The 21,222-nt window shown below is 34.5% G+C and overlaps 1 protein-coding gene across 2 annotated transcripts in view; it reads right to left on the bottom strand.

Annotated features, from left to right (window-relative positions):
* Positions 1 to 8,564: 8,564 nt before the first annotated feature.
* The window catches only part of CPS1 (carbamoyl-phosphate synthase 1), a 165,003-nt gene continuing 152,345 nt past the window's right edge, over positions 8,565 to 21,222 (bottom strand). For both annotated transcript variants that reach the window (XM_074298800.1, XM_074298801.1), the window contains exons 36-39: positions 14,565 to 14,624; positions 12,583 to 12,695; positions 10,705 to 10,834; positions 8,565 to 9,754 (exon numbers count right to left, since the gene is read on the bottom strand). In XM_074298800.1, coding sequence (XP_074154901.1) covers positions 9,656 to 9,754; positions 10,705 to 10,834; positions 12,583 to 12,695; positions 14,565 to 14,624 — 402 coding nt within the window. In that variant the 3' untranslated portion in view covers positions 8,565 to 9,655. The remainder of the gene's footprint in view (positions 9,755 to 10,704; positions 10,835 to 12,582; positions 12,696 to 14,564; positions 14,625 to 21,222) is intronic.

A 21,222-nucleotide genomic window follows, 5' to 3' on the forward strand; every position in this document is an offset into this window, starting at 1 on the left:
TGGTCCTTGGTTTCTACATCTGTAAAATCAGGGGGTTGGACTTAATGGTCTCTAAAGTCTCTTCCAGCTCAAAATCTATGATAGTTGCTTGAGAGCACTGAGACTTCAAGTGGCTTGCTCAGGGTCATGTAAACAGTATGTATCTGAAGTGACAGTGGAATCCAGATGTTCTTGACTTCCAAGATCAGTTTTTTTAAGCTGCTTCCCAGTAGTGGTTAAAATAATGGATATCAAATTGGAATTTTGGGCTACTCCTCCTCCTAGGATGGGGCCAGGGTCCTGGGATGCCCCATCATATTGTTTGTGTTAGATTTTCTTTCTTCCACAATTGATATGAAAGCATACTTTTTGCTTCTTGGGTCAGGCTTTAAAATTGCTAGTAATGACTCTGGTACAGAGTCCTGCCAAACAAACAGCCTCCCATCCCTCTCCCCCTAGCATATCCCCTCTCTCTCCACACCTCCTGCCTCTTATTATTTTATTCATTTTTGCTCCTTTTTCCTTGTCTCTGAGATTCTTTCTAGTTCTACAAATATAATCTAGTGAAAGTTATAGTCCTTCCTCAATTCCAGCTCTACTTTCACTATAGGTCACTAGCCATCCTCCATTCATCTGTTCAATCTTTGAACAATCAACAGAAATTAAAATTAATGCTTTGGTGCAGGTAAAGTGCTTTCAATTACTTTTGTTTAATCTAATAGTGTGTTAACTATTATCAACTTTTACAATTGCTCAGTAGAGTGATACCTATTTATTCCATAAATATTTCTGGAGCTTTCTGGCCTGCTTATCACATATTCTAAAAATGCAGATCAATCTTCTTCCTCCTTTTTGTGAGAATGACTTATCCTTTCAACTGCTGCTTTAGAATGATGATAGGCACATTTAATTAACATTATGAGTTTTAAGTTATTTTCCAAATTAGAACTAAGCCCAAAAGTCTTAAAATCTGTGCATGATTTTTGATCTAAAAATACCACTATTATTCTGTATCCCAAAGAGATCACAAAAAAGGAAAATGGGCCCATATTTTTGACAAGTTTTTTTGTGGTGGCAAGGAATTTGAAATCAAGGGCATGCCTATCAACTGGGGAATGGCTGAACAAGTCATGGTATGTGGATGGAATGGAATACTAGCATGATATTAAAAATGATGAGCAGATAATTTTCAAAAAAACCTAAATTTATATGAACTGATGCTGAGTGAAGTGAGCAAAAGTAACAGTAACATTGTCTGATGATCAGTTATGATAGACTTAGCTCTTCTTAGTAATTCAGTGATCCAAGACAATTCCAAAAAATCATGATGGAAAATGTTGACCTCATCCAGAAAAAGAACTGTGAAATATGAATGCAGATAAAAGATTACTTTTTTACCTTTTAGTTTGTTTTTTTTTCCTTGTGTTTTTTTTCCTTTTGTTCTGATTATTCTTTCAGAACATTACTAATGTGGAAATATAATTATATATGCATAAACTATATCAGATTGCTTATTTTCTTGGGAAGGGAGAGAAAAGAAAATAAAAAGAATGGTGAAAATGTTGAAACTCAAAGTCCTATAAAATTTAATTTGGGAGATATGTAATTAGAAAAAAACACTGCTAAATGGGGGAAGATATTTTCTAAATATACTAGTGTTCATTTTATGGTTCAGAAAGAGTGTTATTACATAAATATTAATTACTTTAAACATGTTCTTCCTATTTACCTTTTACTTCAGGTTGTTAGTATCTTTAGTCTATCAGTCATAGCTTTATTTTTCATACATTTATATTCCTTATCTTGCCTAGAGACGAAAGTATTTTTAAGAATTGGCTTAATTGTGCATACCTTTTGACCTACCAGTATCTTTACTGGGTCTGTATCCTAAAGAGATCATAAAAAAGGGAAAAAGATCCACTTGTGCAAAAATGTTTGTAGCAGCCAGTGGCAAGACACTGGAAATAGGTGGATGCCCAGCAATTGGAGAATGGCTGAATAAGTTATAGCATAGGAATGTTATGGAATATTGTTCTATAAGAAATGACCAGCATGATGATTTCAGAAAGGCCTAGAAAGACTGACACAAACTGATGCTGTGAAGTGAATAGAATTTGTACCCAGCAACAAGATTACATAATGATCAATTCTGATGGACGTGGCTCTTTTCAACAATGAGATGATTCAGGCCAATTCCAATAGACATGATAGAGAGAGCCATCTGCATCCAGAGAGAGACTATGAGGACTGAATGTGGGTCACAACATAGAATTTTGACATTTGTTGTGGTGGTGGTTGTTTGCTTGGTTTTTTTTTTCTTATTTTTCTCCCTTTGATCTGATTTTTCTTGTGCAACATGATAAATGTGGAAAAATGTTTAGAAGAATTGCACATGTTTAACTTATATTGGATTGCTTGCTGTCTAGGGGAAAGAGAGGAGTAGGAGGGAGGGAAAAAATTTGAAACACAAGGTTTTGCAGGGGAAAATATTGATAACTATCTTTGCATGTATTTTGAAAAATATAAATATTTTGACATCATTGGAAAAGGATTCCATAAAATGAAGAAACTGTGAAATCTGTTTTTGGTGAAGCCATATAGCTTAATATCATTCATTTACATGAAGTGATTAATAAGATATTTTGATTCTATAGTCTCTTTAATTTGGAAACCATGCTTACTAAGAGAATGCATTCTTCATAATGGTTATATAGCAACAGAGTTGGATTTTTAAAATATTCAATTGTGTTTTAATTGCTCTGTTAGTTGTATTCATGCCAATGAGTTTGAAAGGACTTTTCAAAGTCCCAATGAAAATATATCTATGTTGTTTTTTAAAAGCATTTAATATGCTATAGTCATTTTCTTTGGTGTAATATCTGGAGTTTTCATTACGTGAAAAATGTTAATGGCCTAAGGTTCTTCAACTTTCTCTCTTCAATTTTTCGAACCTCAATTACAACGCTTATTGCTTCTAATATAAGCTTAGAGGTGAAGTTATTCATTACAATTACCCTGAACTGGTTGGCAATATATTGTTGTATAACTTGGAGCTGAGGGGACTTGGCAAAAAGCAATATGGAGCCCTTGTCTATTGCTACTAAGATTTTTTTCCCTCTCAATTTTATTATGATCTAGTGCTGGCTCATAATGAAAATATTCATGTCATCAGTCCATTTCATACATATTCATGTTTTGTCCTCTTTAGTGGTCAGTGCCATCTGCATTGAACCATTTCCAGGATGTGCAGTATTGATGTTTCTGATTCATTTTTGGATATCTTGCCTTCGTGTGAAGTGAAAATTTGAAGGAGCACGATGAGCTCTGATGCCCTCTATCTTAAGCCATACAACAGCTTTCTGACCTCCCACCCATTTCTTTGTGCTCTTGGGGCAATCGCATCACCCTGATCAAGGTGTACACTCAGTTAGAGCTTCCCAAGTGCTGTACATGGGAAAGCTCTTATTGTATACCACCCTGACTGCCATTCTCTCAGAGCACAAACTCTGTTAGACTCTTAGGGGTTTATAATCCTCATTCTCATCATTTTAATAATAATTATTACTATTATTAAATGATCATTCTTAACATTTTGATTAAAAACTCCAAAGCTTACAATAGATTATTAAGTTTATGGTAATAAGAGTGATCATAATGTTATTATATTATTTTATATTATTGACATGAAGTTAATAGGCTACCCTATTATACAATAATATAAAAATACATATATTATAACATATAATAATGTATATTATACAATGTAGACTATTATTACGAAGTCATATAGTAATACAATATGTATAGAAATAAATCACCTAAAATAAACATATGTCATCATTATTAATTTTTCATTTATATAGATCTTAAAACAAATCTACTAAACTTTTGGTATTTCTGTCATATTATTAAGAATAAGCATTTTAACTTTTGGTAATAAAAAGACAACTAAATTTGGAGTAAGAAAAACAAATCCAATGTCCAACTTCATAGTATATGATATATGTGATCCTGTGTGAGTCACATAACTTTTACAAATTTCTTCATCTCTAAAACAAAGGATGAGAAAGTTCATATTATTAAACTTTGTGAATGAGTAGGAGGATAAAACAAGAGATGTTTGAAGAGTCCTGAAGCACTATATAGGAAATTCCATTTCATCTAGACAAAGAATTGTACTACGGAAGGATGAAAGGCCAGGCAACTATTTTCATTGCCAAACAGGAGTTCAAGCAACATCTGTTCCTAACCCAGTGTCCAGGACCCATTGCTCACAGGTGCAGGGGATTATTTGAAGCATAGGCAAGAAGAAGCCAATCTTCCATATGTACATGACCCATAGGCTATGAATTTCTCTTTGTGAAAAATTTTTTGTTAATGGTAAAGATCTAACTAGGTAAGGGCAATCCGGACTTTATATAAGGATGCAAAAATTTAGAGAGCACTGAGATTACTTTAATAGTTTAAAAATATTAAGCTTAGCATATCATCAGCAAGAATAATTAATTAAAATTTTAAGTTACCAGATGGCCATTTCCTCCCCACAAATGATGAGTGGCCTTTACCCCTGCACCATCCTGGCACCCAATTTGCTCTGCTAGAAGAACTTATTGTACTTACGTTCACTAAATTTGTCTTAAGTTGATTTCAGGATTGATTTTCCTGCATATCAACATATGTTTTCTAAAACATTCCAGGCACCTAGGGTAAAGGTCCCCCCCCCCAGCATGAGAAATGCTAGTTTTATTCCTATTTGCTATCTGGCCTAGAGAACCTGCATTCCCTCTTGTTATTCCTCCTTGCTACTCTTGGATCTTTTATTTCAGTTCCTAGTCTCTTCACCTTTTCCCTCATTGGACCCTGAGACTCCCATTCCCTGCACTTATTCTTCATGATCTCCTGTTATGATACACTTTCCAGTATAACAGAAGTGTCTTGATCACTAATGTCCCTTGAGCTTCCCTTGTGGCAACTTGGGTAGCCTTGCCACCATCAGTCTATAGCTCATTAAATATCCCTGAAGATTTTAATCCTTGTTGTATCAATTACAAGAGAACTTTGAATGGAAGGCTTGAAGGTCTCCCGAAGGCATGACCACTCCAAAGGGCAGAACTCCTAACAGACGCTTCCAGCCTCTGTTCTCAGCTGGCAGCATTCAGGGAGAAAGAGACTGGCTCTTCCGGCCATTGGAACACATTCCCCAGCCTCAGGCCCAAGAGTTCCAGCTGTCAGAAAAAAATTTAGCCAATTGGAATTCCTGGGCCAGATAAAATATGCTTCTGACTCCAATGCCATCAATTCCCAAATGACAGTGCCAGATTTTCTCTGGCCATTCCTCTCCTAGTCAAGGCAGTACCTATAATGGGTGACACTGTTAATAAATGGATGAAGGAGAGAGAGAGAGCTTCCTAATGGGTAATAGTGAAACAGAATTGACTTTCAAATAAGCTTTCTTTAATGGAGGGACTAGAGAAATGGAAGCCAAGCCCATTTTTTCTAGTCTCACTCTTATTTTTTCCAGTCTCCAAAGTGAATCTTGCCTTCTTACCCTACCCTGCTAGTTCCTAGATCAGTTGTTTTATACTCCTAACTCTGACTAGCCATTCCATGGATAACTAGAGGAACCTACTTACTAAGAATAGCCTGGTGTTTTCTGACCCCCATGAAACAGACCAGAAAGTTGGAGAAAGGACAGCATAAGTATCCTTTAGTTAAGTAAATCATAATTGGGACATTGTCCTAGTTAAGAGCAGGAAAAGCTTCAAGAATCTGTTTTTAGGGGTAATGGATGGATGTGCCAGCCCTGAAGTCAGGAATTAAAATATGATCTCGGACACTTAACACTTCCTAGCTATGTGACCCTGGGAAAGTCACTTAACCCCAATTGCCTCAGAAGAAGAAAAAAGAATGGATTTATAAACAGGGAGCAGATGACTGCTTTCCTCTAAAAATTTGACCAAGTAAGCATCTTCAATAACCAATAAGATGCATACACAAATATCAAGGCTACTAAAATACAAGCATTGTTGAACTTGGGACACTAAAGAATTATTATTAGACTTAGAGTTGGCCCTATTGGCAGGTCTTGCTATGCAATTATATATTACTTCTTTAATAATGCAAACAAGTCATGGGAACTTAATCACAGACAGATCCAGATACAGTGAGTTCTATTTTATAATTTTGATTTATGAATCTGTTACATTCAAGGACGTAAGGACTCATGTTTTCTTGTTGTGTCCTTTAGAAAATTCTTAGGAAATATAAAGATTGAAGAAGTGTGTAGTCAATCTGCCACATCTAGAAATCATGGTGCTCCACTAGCAACACCAGCAATAGCACCACTTTATTCAAGTTTTCCTTCCTTCCTCTTGAGAAAAGCAGATTCTCTCCTTAGAAAGGGATCTATTTTGACAGAAATTTCATTTCAAACTTAAATTTAAAGGTTCTAACTTTATGTTCCTTGCAGGAAATGGAAAACAAAAGTTTTGTTACACTATTGTATTTCTTAGAATGTTTTAGAATGGATGGCAAGTTTACAGTCACAGATACGGGAAATAAGAACAATTTTTCCTATCGCTTAGAATTTTGGGTGGCATCAATCCTATTTAACATTACATATATTATTAAATCTAGACTTAAGTGATCTACCTCACTCAAGGATTCTGGAAAAATTAGAAGAAAAGTTCTTAGGGCTAAGAAGCCTATTCTTGGGCAAAATAAAACTGTTTCTTATGTCTTAAGTACTAAATCTAGTGGCCTTCCAACTAATTATGCAAATACCATTTGAATCCATTTGGGATTCTTCCATTGCTCATTTCATCATACTAAATCTATCTGGTCCCTAGGCTCCCACAGAAGAGTATTGTCATTTAATTATGTACTGGTACTCTTGCTTTTGAAGTAAGAAAAGAAAACACCATTCTATTGCACCAGTTGTTCTGTCTCATCTCCAGCTTCCCTAGGGAAGAGGAGAAATACCATTCTATCACATCTGATCTCTTTGTTTCCAACCCACTTCTCTGTCCTTTATTGCTTAATCCCTTATTCCTAGTCTGCCTTAACTAAAGTACTGAATCAAGATTTGAAATTCTTCTGAGATATGAGGTGATAAGAATAATTGAATTATTGCTGTAATAACCCCAAAGGTCATTTGACCAACCAAGTAACCCATTTATAATATCCCACTTTCTGCAAGAAGTGTTTTACTTTCCTTTTGATTCCCAGAATTTAGCAGAATGCCTGACATTTAATAAATATTTGCGGGTATATGGCTAGATGCATCTTTCTTCAGATAAAGATGGATGCTCACTTGTTAAATGTGTTATACCAGGGATTCCTTTCAGCTTTGGATGGTTGATCAAAGGTACTTTATTACAAAAGTATTAAAATCATGCTATATGGTAACCTTTGCTTGAAGGATACCATTTTTTTCGTACTCTCAGAAATAGCATTCATTAAGATTTCAACCTTTCTTCCCTCATAACCTTCCATGTTTAAAAAAGAATGAAAAGCAACATTTTTCAGTTGGCTGGAGTTTGAAAGTTAGATTAATTTAGTCTTGCTAAGTTTCTCTTACTTCTCTTCCAAGGTACCAATAGATTCCATGATGTTAGGTTCAGGGGATGTTAACCAGATGGACCAGTATTATTGGCTTTTGGTCACTGTTTAGTTTAAGACCTCCATCTCTCCTTTGCTTAGCTTAAAGGTGCCTCCTTCCTCACTCTAATAAAAATGCTTCTAGTGTCATAGAATTGTAAAACTGAGATCATGTGGATGAGAAAAAGGATTTTTTTTAAAATAAAAGTATTAAAACAATTCTCAAAAGCCATCATATGAGTATAACTTTAAAATTGCCCAAAGATCTGTTGTACTACTACTTAAAAATGCCAAATACAAACTTGTTATACTGTTCTATTGGTATATATGGAGGGATTCCTTATATGGCACCTGCTTATATAATGGGTACTGAATCAGGGAGAAGTTGGGTCCTACCAATCTCTATATTCCTGGTAAGTTATTCTTTCTGGTATCTTGCTTCTCTCTCGACAAAATGGTTATAAATGATACCTCTTTCCACCTAGTTCACAAGGCTATTAGAAGAAATATAAGTGAAGTTTAAATTATTATAACGTTTGATTTGTTTTTACATATATAAATTAGATTAATATGGTATAATCTTATTTGAGGACTAATGGCTATCTTATAATGCTGGCTAATATACACAGTAGACAGAATAATGGTGATGACTTTTTTCTTATTCTATTTACCATATATCATTTGTACCTTTGAATTTTCCTTTATAGTATAATTATATAATTAGAAATAATAACAATACCAAAGAGAATGGTGAGGAAAATCAGAGTTCTATGTAACCACTCAGCCCAATAATATTTTATCCTAAGATAGAAGCATGATAAATAAATGCAAAAATCATTTGGAATAAGGAACACAAATGTTCACAATCATTATTATGAATAACCTTTGCTCCCACCATGTACTGATTAGTATAGAAAATAAATAAGTGATTCAATCCTGGTCAAAGAAACTAATTTAGTATAAGATGATAAAAAATGCAAAGACACTTTTCTAACTTCTCTTCAATAGCATTTTATTCAATGTTAACAATCAAAGCAGTTTTAATAATACAAAACGTTTAAAACCCCAAAGACTGCCAAGTGGGAAGAGTTTTTCTGCTCTTTCAGGCAAAGTAAGAAGAATGGAAGGAGACCTTAGGATTAAACTGTGTGTAAGTCATAAGATAGCATGGGATTCACTAGGTACACAGAAGGTATAATCTCTAGGGATTGAACTGTAATTTTTAGAAGGATTCCAGAGTTGCTATGGCCAGGGAGGCTGAGAGTACAGGAAAAACCTATAAATCTGTCAATTACAAAAGAATACACTAAACCAAGGTTAAAAACAAATGGACAAAAAAAACCCAGCCACTTTATTTCTGTCATATGCTGCCTCAAAGGGGCTGCAAATTTGTGTCCTTTTTAAAAAATCTATACTTTAAAGATCTCCTGTCACACTCATCAAACTCAATACCTTGAAAAGAGATTGTGATATCACTAGATGTACTAGTTGGGTGAAGAATGATTACTGTGAGGAAGAAATATACCAACTTTGATATTCAGGAATGATGGAAGGGAATGCAGAATAAAACTACATAGCAGAGAAATAAGGTTTGGGTAGCATACTCAATTTGTAAAAGACACGTGAATGTAGCAGAAAATATTTAAAGATGATGGTTCCCAGCAAGAGTCTTCAAGTAGAAAAAAAAATAAGAGTTAAGAATATGGACCTAACCATGAGAAGCATTTTTTTCAGCCATTATGCTACCAATGATTTGGGTTTGCCACATAATGAATATCAGCTGCCAAGGAGGGCAATAGATTAGATTATGTGTGTGCCCCAAATAAGGCATTACTCATGGGGTAGTCTCTCATGAAAAGCAAGAAGAAATTGAGAAGAGCTTACTGTCCAAGGATTTGACAGTAACTGACAGCTATCTAAACTAAAAAGATAAAGCTTTTTAAGGACACAACCAAGCAAAACAACATAACACAATTTAGACTAAAGAGAATTCTCTGGGGATCAAAGTCTGGAATTCTGTGTGTCCATCAGAGAATAAACACATGACTCCAAGATTTCATGTAGGTAAACTGCTCCTTTATGCAGTTTTGCCAGAACTGTATTGCCTGTAATGGAAAAGACTCTTGGAATCCACAGAGCGAGTTTTCTGAATGGCTTCAGCAAAAAGCTTGGTCACCTGGAAATAGAGGCACAGGCAAGCACTTTAGTTACCCCAGTGACATGAGAGTTGTTGTTTAATAAAGTCAGATTGAAGCTGTCAGTTTTGCTAATCCCAGTTTTTAAAAGAACATGGAATAAAAGGTATTCAAATTCTAATTTAATTAGGATTTTCTCTTGTATCCCGGAGTTCACCATGAATGTCTATTTCTTTTTCCCCCTTTCACCCATCATTAGTATTCAAACTGGATCAGAAAAAAATACAATATGATGGGTAAATGACTTCATGAGTCTTGAAAAAAATCTCCTTTCTATGGCAAATTAGTAAGACAGAATACATATCCAAGTGAAATTGTACATAACTAAAAAAGTCATTTGAACCTTATAACTGAACTGTGATTTTGCTCCAGCTATGACTAATGTAGCTTTTTAAATAGCACTTTGCATCTAAAGTTTGTCTCTATTTCAATACATACCATTCTTTGGTATTTTATGAGTTACTTAAGGCTTAATAGCCATAAAGGCCTAAGAAAAGGGACTGAAACGTTTTTCATAGTTATAGGGAACTCCCAGGTGAGGAAATTCCTTTTACCAATTCAGATTAGTATCTACTCTGCAACTTGTGGTCTTAAGAGAATTTCTTAAGTATACTACTAAGAAACTAAATTAATTATCCTGGAGCACAGGGTTATCATATATGATCAGAGGCAGGGACAAAATTCTGGCTTTGACGTCTTCTCTAATTGATTAGCTACTAATCACTCAGGTTCAGCCAGAACCTTCATTGTTGGCACAGTCATTTCAAAGACATATTTTAAAATGTCCTCATCACCTGAATACTGAGAAGAGAGGAAATATAGGTACATATATTTTTGATAATTTTCAGCTAATCATCACAATAAAATGAATATTTGGTCAAAAACAATTAGTATTTTATAGTAATATATTTATCCCAATAAGAAAATATACCTGGAAATTAGTGAGAAGAGCAATTCCACTGTCAACAGCTGTCCTGCGGATTACATAATTATCATGGACAAACTTGGTGTTGTTGTTGGGGAGGTTAATAACCAGATCAATGTTTCCCTCTTTTATTAACCTAGACAGGGAGGAAGAGGGCAAGAGAAATAAGAATCACAATGTTAGCATGGAGATATTAGCATCTTAGAGCTAGATCACCTCAAGGATACTCCTACTCCTGGGATCATAAAATACTTTAGGATTGGAAGGGAATTTAGCTGGTATCTAGTCTGACCCCTTTGTTTGACAGATGAGAAAACAAAGACTTAGAAAAGGTAAAATGATTTTCTTAAGGTGAGCAGACTAATTAGCTAGCCAACATTTACACCTAATAGTCTAAATTCTAGTGCAATGTTGCCTTTTTTTCTATTACACTCCACTGAAGATACATGGAACCATGTTTGCTTTGCATCTAGTAACAAATTTCCATGACTAATTGATTGACCTTTTCAATTAATTTCAAAGAACCCCTACTTCCATCCAACTTCCTATATCGCTAACTAAAAATTAGAATTATGTTTCTTTGAGAATGATAGTGATACTTTTTATCCTTGTTTTCAAAAAAGACACTCAAATGAAAGCTTGACAGTAATTGCTTTCTATTTAATATGTTAATATTCAACAATAAGGTGATCAGTGACTTAATGGACAATTCGTTGTTTCCCAAGGATATTATTTCTCTGAGAAAAGACCCCTAACTCCTTTTTTTGGCATTAGCTTTGCTTCATTGCCTACTAGTCCAGGGGCTCTTAGCAGATGGCATTAAGAAGCAAGTAACCTGATTTTGAATTAAACTCTCAATTTGTCTGCTCCCTTGATGCCATAGACTGAGACATTTAAATGTCAAATCATATGAAGTTGTGCTAATTATTGTTTGATAAGTCCTAGCCAAGTGGTGCATAATATCCAGAGAAGGAAACTAAGGTGCCTATACAAAGCCATCCTTTTCTGTCTTTATTCAAGAATGATTTACACGTTTTCCAGGGTCCAACTCAGAGCATGTCGCTCTGTATACAATATGACAAGTCTTCAATAGGCAGTAATAAAATTCTCTGACTGAATGTATATCCTTAACTAGGTGTGCTGTTTTTCTGCCACACAATTTCATTAACATGAATGGAAATGGTACTTCTGAAGGCATGTACACTGAGGAAAATCTTGCCTTCCCCTAGAGAAAACCAGTCCCTATAATCAAATGGCAAATAACATTATCACAACACCTGGAACAGTGACTTATATAAAACAGGAGTTCAAATTGATCATAGGTCCATGTCACTTTAATGTGTTTCTCCCAGGATAGGTAAATATGGAGAGTCTGTTATATGTATCACATATTGATGTGATCACAAATTCAATTATATATATATATATATGAATGTTTGCTAACACTTTACAGATATTAACTCATTTGCATTTGACCAAAACTCTGAGGACAATATTAAACATATTGTCATTTAACCATGAGGTTACTGAAGTGTCAGAGGCAGAATTACAACCCACCTCTTATCACTCCTACTCTAAGCTGCCACCTTATTGATGGGCCCTACATTATTATGTACACAACAAATATGATTGATTCACAGTATGATCAAGCCCATAGTTGAATAGAATGATTTATAAATAAAACTTTATTTTACCATAAAATATATAGTTTTTAAAATATTTAATTAGTGAATTTTTTATTTAAAAAGGATCACTTTGCAATCATAAAGAATAAGCTTCAAATCTTTATAATGAATCCCAAATACTAATTCCTTAGCTTGACATTTTCTAGTTTGGTAGCTAAGAAAACCTTTCCCAACATCTCAAATATGACCCAATTCTTACTTTCGGATAGGAGAAAGACTAGGGTTCTGCCCCTCTTGAGATGGCCATGCAACAGGGGTAGCTGGCACGTTGTTTACATTGAGCCAATCTGAAGTTGCTTCTGTGGCATAAAGCTGCATTTGAAAATAAAGGAAACATCTTAGAGTGGTTATTACAAGAAATCAATGAACAGATTAAGGAGCTCAGATATCAATGTGCTTTGCTAAAATACTTGTGATTTAATTATTAACGGGGAAATCCTATGTAATTATTGAAAACTGGAGACACGTAGTGACATATTAGATGGACCTCTAATGATTATAGTTCTTTCCTGACAAACTCGGTCTTACTCTGATTTATGTATGTAGCAATCATATTTCTCTAAATCAAATCACTGTTTAAATACATAGAGAGCTGACTAACAAAAATAAGGAAAAATAGTTGGCATTTGTAAAGTACTTTAAGGTGCAGAAAGCACTTTCCATAAGTTATCTTATTTGAACCTTAAAACATTCCTGAGAGTAATAATATTAGGCCCATTTTCAAAGATGTAGAAACTGAGGGCAAAGAGATTGCATGCATTGCAGTTAGTAAGTGCTTGGGATATGTGGAAAAGTCGGGTATTTTCTGATTTCAGTTCACGGACTCTTTAAAAGAAAACTACAGTAAGCAGTTTTATAAAGTGATTGATCCTTTAATGAAGGAAAAAAACCCACTCCTTTCTGTGACTATTTAGCAAGTTGGACTTTTATAATTTGGATTTCTTTAATGTAAGCCAGATGTACCAAATTCTCCAAGGGCTGTGGGATGTACATTAAGTAGGATAGAAATACCCTCTAAGTTCATTGTATGAATTATCTCTTTTGGCTATATAATAATTTCCATAAATTAATTGATCTCTTGGAAACTAGAACTATTCCTCTGTGTCAATATTTTCAAGGAACAAAATAACTGTCAGGATGTTCTAATACTAAAAATAGGCTATTTTTAGTGTAGCTCAGGTCTGCTCATTATCTTGAGAGTTTGTTACAATAATCTCTATGGACCATCCTAATTATTTTGTTATAGTGAGATTTTGTTATAATGAATACACATATTTAAAAAAAAACATATTCTCTATTTGTGGAGCAGAAAATGAAAAAAACCTGTGTCTCTCTATGATGAAGTAACAAGTGAAATAAGCATTTCCAGCAAGATAAGGGAAGGTGGCTTGGGTCTTTTAGACTTCTAATGTTTTATAATAGGCCCAGGTGATTTCGGTGTTAAAGGAAGGTAAAGACTGAGGATAACTGGAACAGTTACCACTGTTACAGAAGAGTCAGAATAATGAATAAAGCAATAAACAGCTCAGATTCAAACTCTGCTCTCTCCAGTCTCTTTCTCCCCACCTGCTGATAGTACATAATCAGAACTTTTCATAATAGAAGTATTTTTGGATAGGGACCAGAGAAAACTTTTGTTATTTGTTATTGAGAATCCATTACAATCATAATAACAAAGCACACTTGTTATGGGCCAGCCAAGGAATTGCATTTGTTTCAAAGAACCTCTTTTTGTGATGGCACCCACTATAATGAGATTTTCCTTGTGCCTATAACATCTAGTAACCATTATTCCCTAAGTAACCAAGAAAAAGAGAAGGGGAAAAATATGGAAATGCATTGAAGCTTTATTACTACACCATGTTCACTTTTTTAAACATACATTTCCAATTTTTTTTCAGTTTTTACTCTCCCAATTCTTATAATTCTTATTTAGTTAATGAAAACTATTTTTAGAACTCAAAGGCTGCCTCTGCCATTTATTTGAATTTATTCAAGTTTGGGGCCTACCAAGATGGTGATACCAAACCTTTCTTCTCTCAGCTTGAAAGGGAATAACTTGGCCCTGCTTCTTTTCCCTGAGGTTCTCATTACAGACAGAAGCCAGTATTCTGGTTCCTGGCCAGATTTTCAATGTTGAAAGAAAGTAGCTTGGAAAAAAAATAAATTAAAATAATATACCTTGAAACCTTCATTATGTAGTTGTTCAGCAACACCAAGGAATCTGGGACGGAAGGAATGCTGAAAAGAGATTTTTAAAATAAGTGATCAATAGTACATCTAAGTTCACTAGTTCATTATCTACAATGATGTTTCCCTATATCATAAAAGGTAATATGGTATGGTAGATTCAGCTTTAGAGTCATAAATTCAGAGGTTTAAATCATCTTTCACACATTATGGCTATATGACATAAGGAACATTTTGTACCTCTCAGTACTCTAGGTAATTCTCTATGACCAAAAGTTGAAGGACAAGTAATGATAAAGGGAGTAACTTGCATTAACCAGGAGTTCCCTAAGCCAATGAAATCATGATTCCAAATCTTATCCTTGTATCTATTATGAAAATCAATGACATACTCTATCACCAGAAATTGAAGAGCAATATCAATCTATATTGGTACAGGGAGTTGCTTTCCTTATCCAAGAGTTCCCTAAGTCAATGAAACAATGATTCCAAACTCAATATCATACTTTATTCATCATAATTTGTTTTGTTCTTTGCATTCAATTATTCAACGTATGTCTTTGTGCCAGACTCTATAGACACTGTACATACACATTAAAAAGACTAAAAGCAAAACAGTCCCAAATCTTCAATAAATTTACCTTCTATTTAAGGAAACCAATCTTACTGCTCTGTTTAAATTTTAAATATATAAATGTAAATACCACATCATTTTGGAGAGGGAAAGTGAAAATTAGCTTTCCTATAGGAAGTGGCAGTTGAGATGAGTCTTCAAAGGTTTTTGGGATGCCAAGAGACAGAAATAAGGAGATGGTGGAGTCCAATCTTGGAGAACAGCTTGTACAAAGAAATGAAGGCAAGAAATGGAATTCTAGAACCATAGATTTGCAGACAGGCCAGTTTAAATGAAATGTAAAATGTATGAAAGGGAGTATGATATAATAAGCCTAAAAAAGACTGGCACCAAGTGGTAAACGGTTTTAAAGGCCAAACAAAGCATTTGGTATTTTAACCTATGGGGAATAAGGAACTTTCTGTAGCTTTCTGAGTAACAGGAACAAGCTATGCTTTAGAATGGGCCAGACCAGGTATGGCTAGGACTCAGAACGCAGACATATTCTCAGATCCCAGAGTGAGAGCAGGTAATATAACACATGCTAGAAGTAGGCAGGAGGAGGGCGTTCATACAGGTGTGCAGAAGGTTGAAACAGTATTGCTTTAGAAATATCAATATAGTAGCCAACTGTAGATTGGAGCAGGGATGGACTTGAAAAAGGGAGAACCATTAGAGTTCCTGTTATAACCCACGAAGATGACGCAACTGAGACTATATCAAATGATTTAGATGGAGTTGTTTTCCAGAGGTTTATTTTGTCTAAGCTAATAGGTAGTATGACCAAAGAATACATTCACTGGACAAGTAGTGTAGGTAGTGGTAAAGAAAAATTAGAAAAGAAATAAAGGAATCAAAACTATAACCTCACTTCCTTATCAAGGTACAAATGAGCAACCCATAATAAAATATGTCCCCATAGGGATATATATTTGTTCACAGCCCATTTAAAACCATGGAAAACAATACTGTTTCAACCTTCTGCCCACCTGTATGAACACCTCCTCCTGCCTACTTCTGGCAAGTTTTATATTACCTGCTCTCACTCTGGGATCTGGAAATATGACTGCTTTCTGGGTCCTAGCCATCCCTGGCCTGGCCCATTCTACCTCCAATTATATTCTCATTATGACAGATAAGCTATTATGCCAGATTGGAAACCCAGAAACCACTTATAACAATGATTTAAGCAAAATATTCTAATATTTTACTTGGTTTTATTAACTTTACACCAAAAATTAGCCCTCCTGATATTTACTGAGGACAATAAAGCTTAGAGGAAAAAGTCGCATTCCCCTTCAGATCTAGCTTGCTTACAAGCTTTGGGGCTCTTTCAATTCTCATGTGATTCTTTATGTGATGAAAGACTGACAAATTGGGTTTGGAAGGAAAGGCTAAAAGAAAGAAAGGTCCAGAAAATAAATTAATACTATTGAGAACAGTGATTAGATTGCTTTCTGTTTCCATTGAGGATACAGCAGACTAGAATGGGATTAAACTAATGCAGGAGGGATTTAGGTTAGAGGTAAGAAAAATTTCCTAAGAGAAAAAGTTCTAAGAGATACTGGAACAATTTAATGAAGGAGACAATAGACTATTATTCCCTAGAGAGAACTGGACAAAGAACTGCTTGCTTAGCAGCATAGAATAGGAGAAATAACATTAAATTCTGAAGAGATTATGAGTCTAATCCTGGTTTTCCTGTTATGTAGGTTTGTGACCTTAAGCAAGTAACTTGGACTTGGTCCTCTCATCTATAAAATGAGGGCGATGATCTCTAAAGTATTTTCCAGCTCTAAAACTTTAGGTCTGATAAAACAAGCGTCTGCAGACCTCAAAGGAGACTAGGAACTTAGAATTTTTAATATATTGATAACTATATGTCATTGAATTTCTTAATATTTTGGTAACTATTTCAATATCATTGGTTTCCTTTATAATGTCCTGTTTTTTATAAGTTTAAAAATATTATTCTGAAAAGTAATGCATAGGGCTTCCAAATAGGTCAGGTCCCATATGTATTTGATTACCTCTGATCTAGGTAGATGATATCTTGAGAATTCTTGAGATAATGCAAGTATAAATAAAACACTGCACAAGAACTTAGAAATATTATTGAAGTCCTCCTGAAATTTGATATCACTGGATGTATTTCTAGTAAATAAGCACTATGCTGCTCACTTTCCCTTCCATATCACCTAGAAGACTAATGAGTATGGAACAGGTGCTTAATAAGTATTTGTTGATTTTTAGTTTAATTGAATACTAAAATTGCTTCTCTTGGGAGTACCTCTGCTAAAAAGACCCTGGCAGTTAATCATTCATCTTTTGTAACTTCTAGGTGAAAAGGGTATCTACTACACTTAGAATCAAGTCAGCCATAATCTCATTGTTACACAAATCTAAGGAAGAAGTGGATTACCTACAATTCAGTTTGGTAATCTCATATGATGTTATGCCCTTGGCAAAGGTCATCATGAAAAACTTCTAGAAGTAATGTTAGAAGGGGGGCTTTCTTTCTCTTCTATTTTGTAGTAACACAAGGCATCTTCTAAGACCTCCAGACAACAGCCAGAACCTCATTATGAAGCTATTTCACTTCTGAACCCCAAGTGGAAAAGATAAATATCCAACATGACAGTATCGGCAGGTTCCCAGCCTGAGAATCACTCTGCCTTCTGGTCAGGGGTGTTGGCTTTCACAACTGTATTACAAACTTCTATCAAACATGTATTGAACACTTGTGACACATAAAACAGCCTTTTCACAAAAAGAAATTACAGCTGTCAGCTTGCATCTGAGTAGCCCCAGATTTAAAAGCTGATTGAAAGTACCTGTGTAAAGAACCATTAGTTACCAAAGGTGAAAAGTACAAGCTGATTTATTCTCTGGAAGGTTTACTTTTTTTTAACACAAAGGGAAGGGATTATTTTCATTTCTTCAAATTAGATTGTTCACATTAATGCAATTATTGGCTACATTTTAAAAAGCCAAGTGTCTTGCCTCAATAGTTGTGCAATAATCATATAAGGGATTTCTGGATTGTCAACTCCATGCTTGCCATAATAATTTTGCATAGTGAACAAAAGGCTATTCACAATTCACAATCACTTGGATCTGGGATTTTCAGATAAAATGCAAGCTTTGTGGTTCTGAGAAATGCAGCACAGATGTCAGGATGATACTTTCAACTACACAGACATCACTGAATAACTCAGTGGTAGGGGTTGATCCATGCTAGAGTAAATTATTTATTGTTAAATGGCATTGCAGAAAAGTTGATAACAAGAACAATTTTCCCACTTATAGCAATTTTCCCACTTACGGTATCATTTGAGCTATAAGATACTATACTAAGGGGGCCAATAATATTGAAGGAAAGAAGGATAATTTAGTTGCTGCATAAACTTGCAAAATACCCTATGTTTAAAAAGATTTTTGCTGTAGTGGATAATAATTTATATTCTCTCTCTAAAGTTGCTGGGTGGCACACAATGCATAAAACACTTGATAGGGAGTCAGGATTACATAAATGCAGGAGTGTGCTAATGAATGTTTAACAACAATTTCTACAAAAGTAAAAAGGATAATACATTCTTAAATTTAATCTGCATTATTGAAAAATTTCTCTATCACTTTCTTAAACTTAGAATTAGGAAGATCTGAGTTCAAATCCAACCTTAGATACATAATAGCTGTGTGACTCTGGGGCAAGTTACTTAACTCTTAACTCTTCAACTGTAAAATGGAGATAATAACAGCACCAATCTACCTTGTGAAGATAAAAAAAATGAGATAATAATAAATATGACACACTTAGAGTCTCTGGCATACAGGTTTTCTAAAAGTTATTATTATCATCAAATTTAGATTATCAGGAAAAAACATATCTAGAGCTGATTTGTTGCAGCTGCTGATTTCTAAGATATAAATGCTTGCCCTAGAAATTTAAAACAGCACACCTTTTCAAGGCAGCAGTTAAATTCAGCTCCAGCACAATAATGATCAGACACTAGCAGTGTGGTCCCTGGCAAGCCATTTATTTCACTTTCAGGTGCCTCAGTTTCCTCATCTAGAAAATGTGGATAATAATAGTATCTATCTCATAATATTATAAGAGGGATTAAATATTCGTGCATGCGTAAATGTATATGTATGCATGTAAACACATATAGATGAACATATGCATATATAACATGCATACATGTATGTGTATAATTATATAGATATAATGTTAGGGTGTCAAGTCAATGTAAAAGTCTATGCCTTCAAAGAAATTGCAATACTCCTAATGCAATTGTGGTGACACAAGTAAAATAGTCTAGAGCATCAACATTCATTGATGTCTTTGTAATGGATAGCATCATGCTGACATCTGCTACATTTCTCAGTATCACAAACCTTATATTTTACAGACCTTAAAGCAATATAGAAACACAAGTGATTATATGCTGCTCCAACATTTACAAAGCCCTTTCCCCCCCCCTAACAATCATGTAGGGTAGATGACTTGCTTAGGGTCACATGGCTAGAAAATATTAGAACTGGAATTCAAAATCCCTTCCTCTGACTTTGACTAGTGCTTTTGTACTACAATGTGCTGTCAGCTCACACTCCTCTATAATTTTAGATGTGGAATGAATCTTTCAAATGATTTAGTCTAACCTCTTCATATCTATGTAGAAACTGAGAACTTGAAAAGTGAAGTATTTTCTCTAAGGTCACAGATCTAATAAGCAAAAGAGTCAAGATCCAGAATCCTGATTGTTGACGCTCTAATTCAGTGTTCTCCAAATGATACAGTATTGAAAAATGCTTTCTATTAAATAAAATGAAAGCTGCAGTTAAATTAGTAAGAATTTTGATGACTTTAAGCTAAACTTTGCTGAGTTCATTTAGTAATCAGAAGCTTAAGATTTCTTTATTCTTTTCATTTAATCTTAGGGATGTTCCAGAGATTTCATCTATAAGATTTCTTCTTGTGGTAAAAGTTATAGGAGTGAGGACTGCATACTAACTATTCTTCATTGAAATAAATCCTAAAATAACTAGTGAATAGCAAAAGGGTAGTTGATAGTTATGTGGCTACATATTTGTTGGGACTATAAATAAAAATACTCAACACAGTTATGGAATAGCTAACATCATATAATACTTTAAAGTATCCTATATTATGTTAACTCTCCCTTTCTCTTTTTACTTTCTTTCTCCCCCCCACACACACCCCCACTCTAATCAATTAATCAAGAAGCATTTACGTGCTTTTAAGCACTGTGCCAGGTTTTGCTAGGCACTGGCAATTCAAAGCTAAAAATAAATGTCTATGTCTTCAAGGAAATTGTGATAGTCTGTACTACTGTTTTGATATAATAGTATAGAGTAGCAAGATAACTCCACTTATTTTTAGAAGGAAGAAGGAAAAGAAGGAAGGAAAAAAGGAAAGGAAGAAAGAAGGGAGAAAGAGAGGGAGGGAGGGAAGAAGGAGAAGAGAAAGGAAAGAAAGGAAAGGGGAGTGAGAAGAGGAGAAAAAAGGAAGGAGAGAAAAAGGGGGAGGAAAAAGATGACAAGATGAAGATATGTTCTTTCTTGTTCTTGATTATATGCTTAATCTTTAAATGGTTATCCTTAAAATAGTCACATCCCTAATCCTATATTCTTTAAATTCATCTTTTACATGTTCATATGACTTCACATGAAGTCAGATAAGTTATATTAAGCTAAATGATAAAATTTTAAAGCAATCTGAAATATAGAATGTCAATGAGTTGACCTATAATTACAAAAACCTTAGGGGGGAAAGATATGATTGGTAGGTGATGATGTTATCACTGAGACAGATACCTAGTGATTTTACAGCTTATGGCTTTCTAGTTAGTAAGGTCTATTGAACCCATCAGTTTAAATTCAAGACTAAGAATTGATCCAAATCACTGGAGATGAAAGATTAGTACACAATGTCAAAGAGAGTTCATTCAATTGCTACTGGTGAGGACTAGCATTCTCTGCCCGACACATAGTATATATTAGGTTGGGGGA

This window comes from Sminthopsis crassicaudata, chromosome 3, assembly GCF_048593235.1.
Source record: "Sminthopsis crassicaudata isolate SCR6 chromosome 3, ASM4859323v1, whole genome shotgun sequence".
Lineage (NCBI taxonomy): Eukaryota > Metazoa > Chordata > Mammalia > Dasyuromorphia > Dasyuridae > Sminthopsis > Sminthopsis crassicaudata.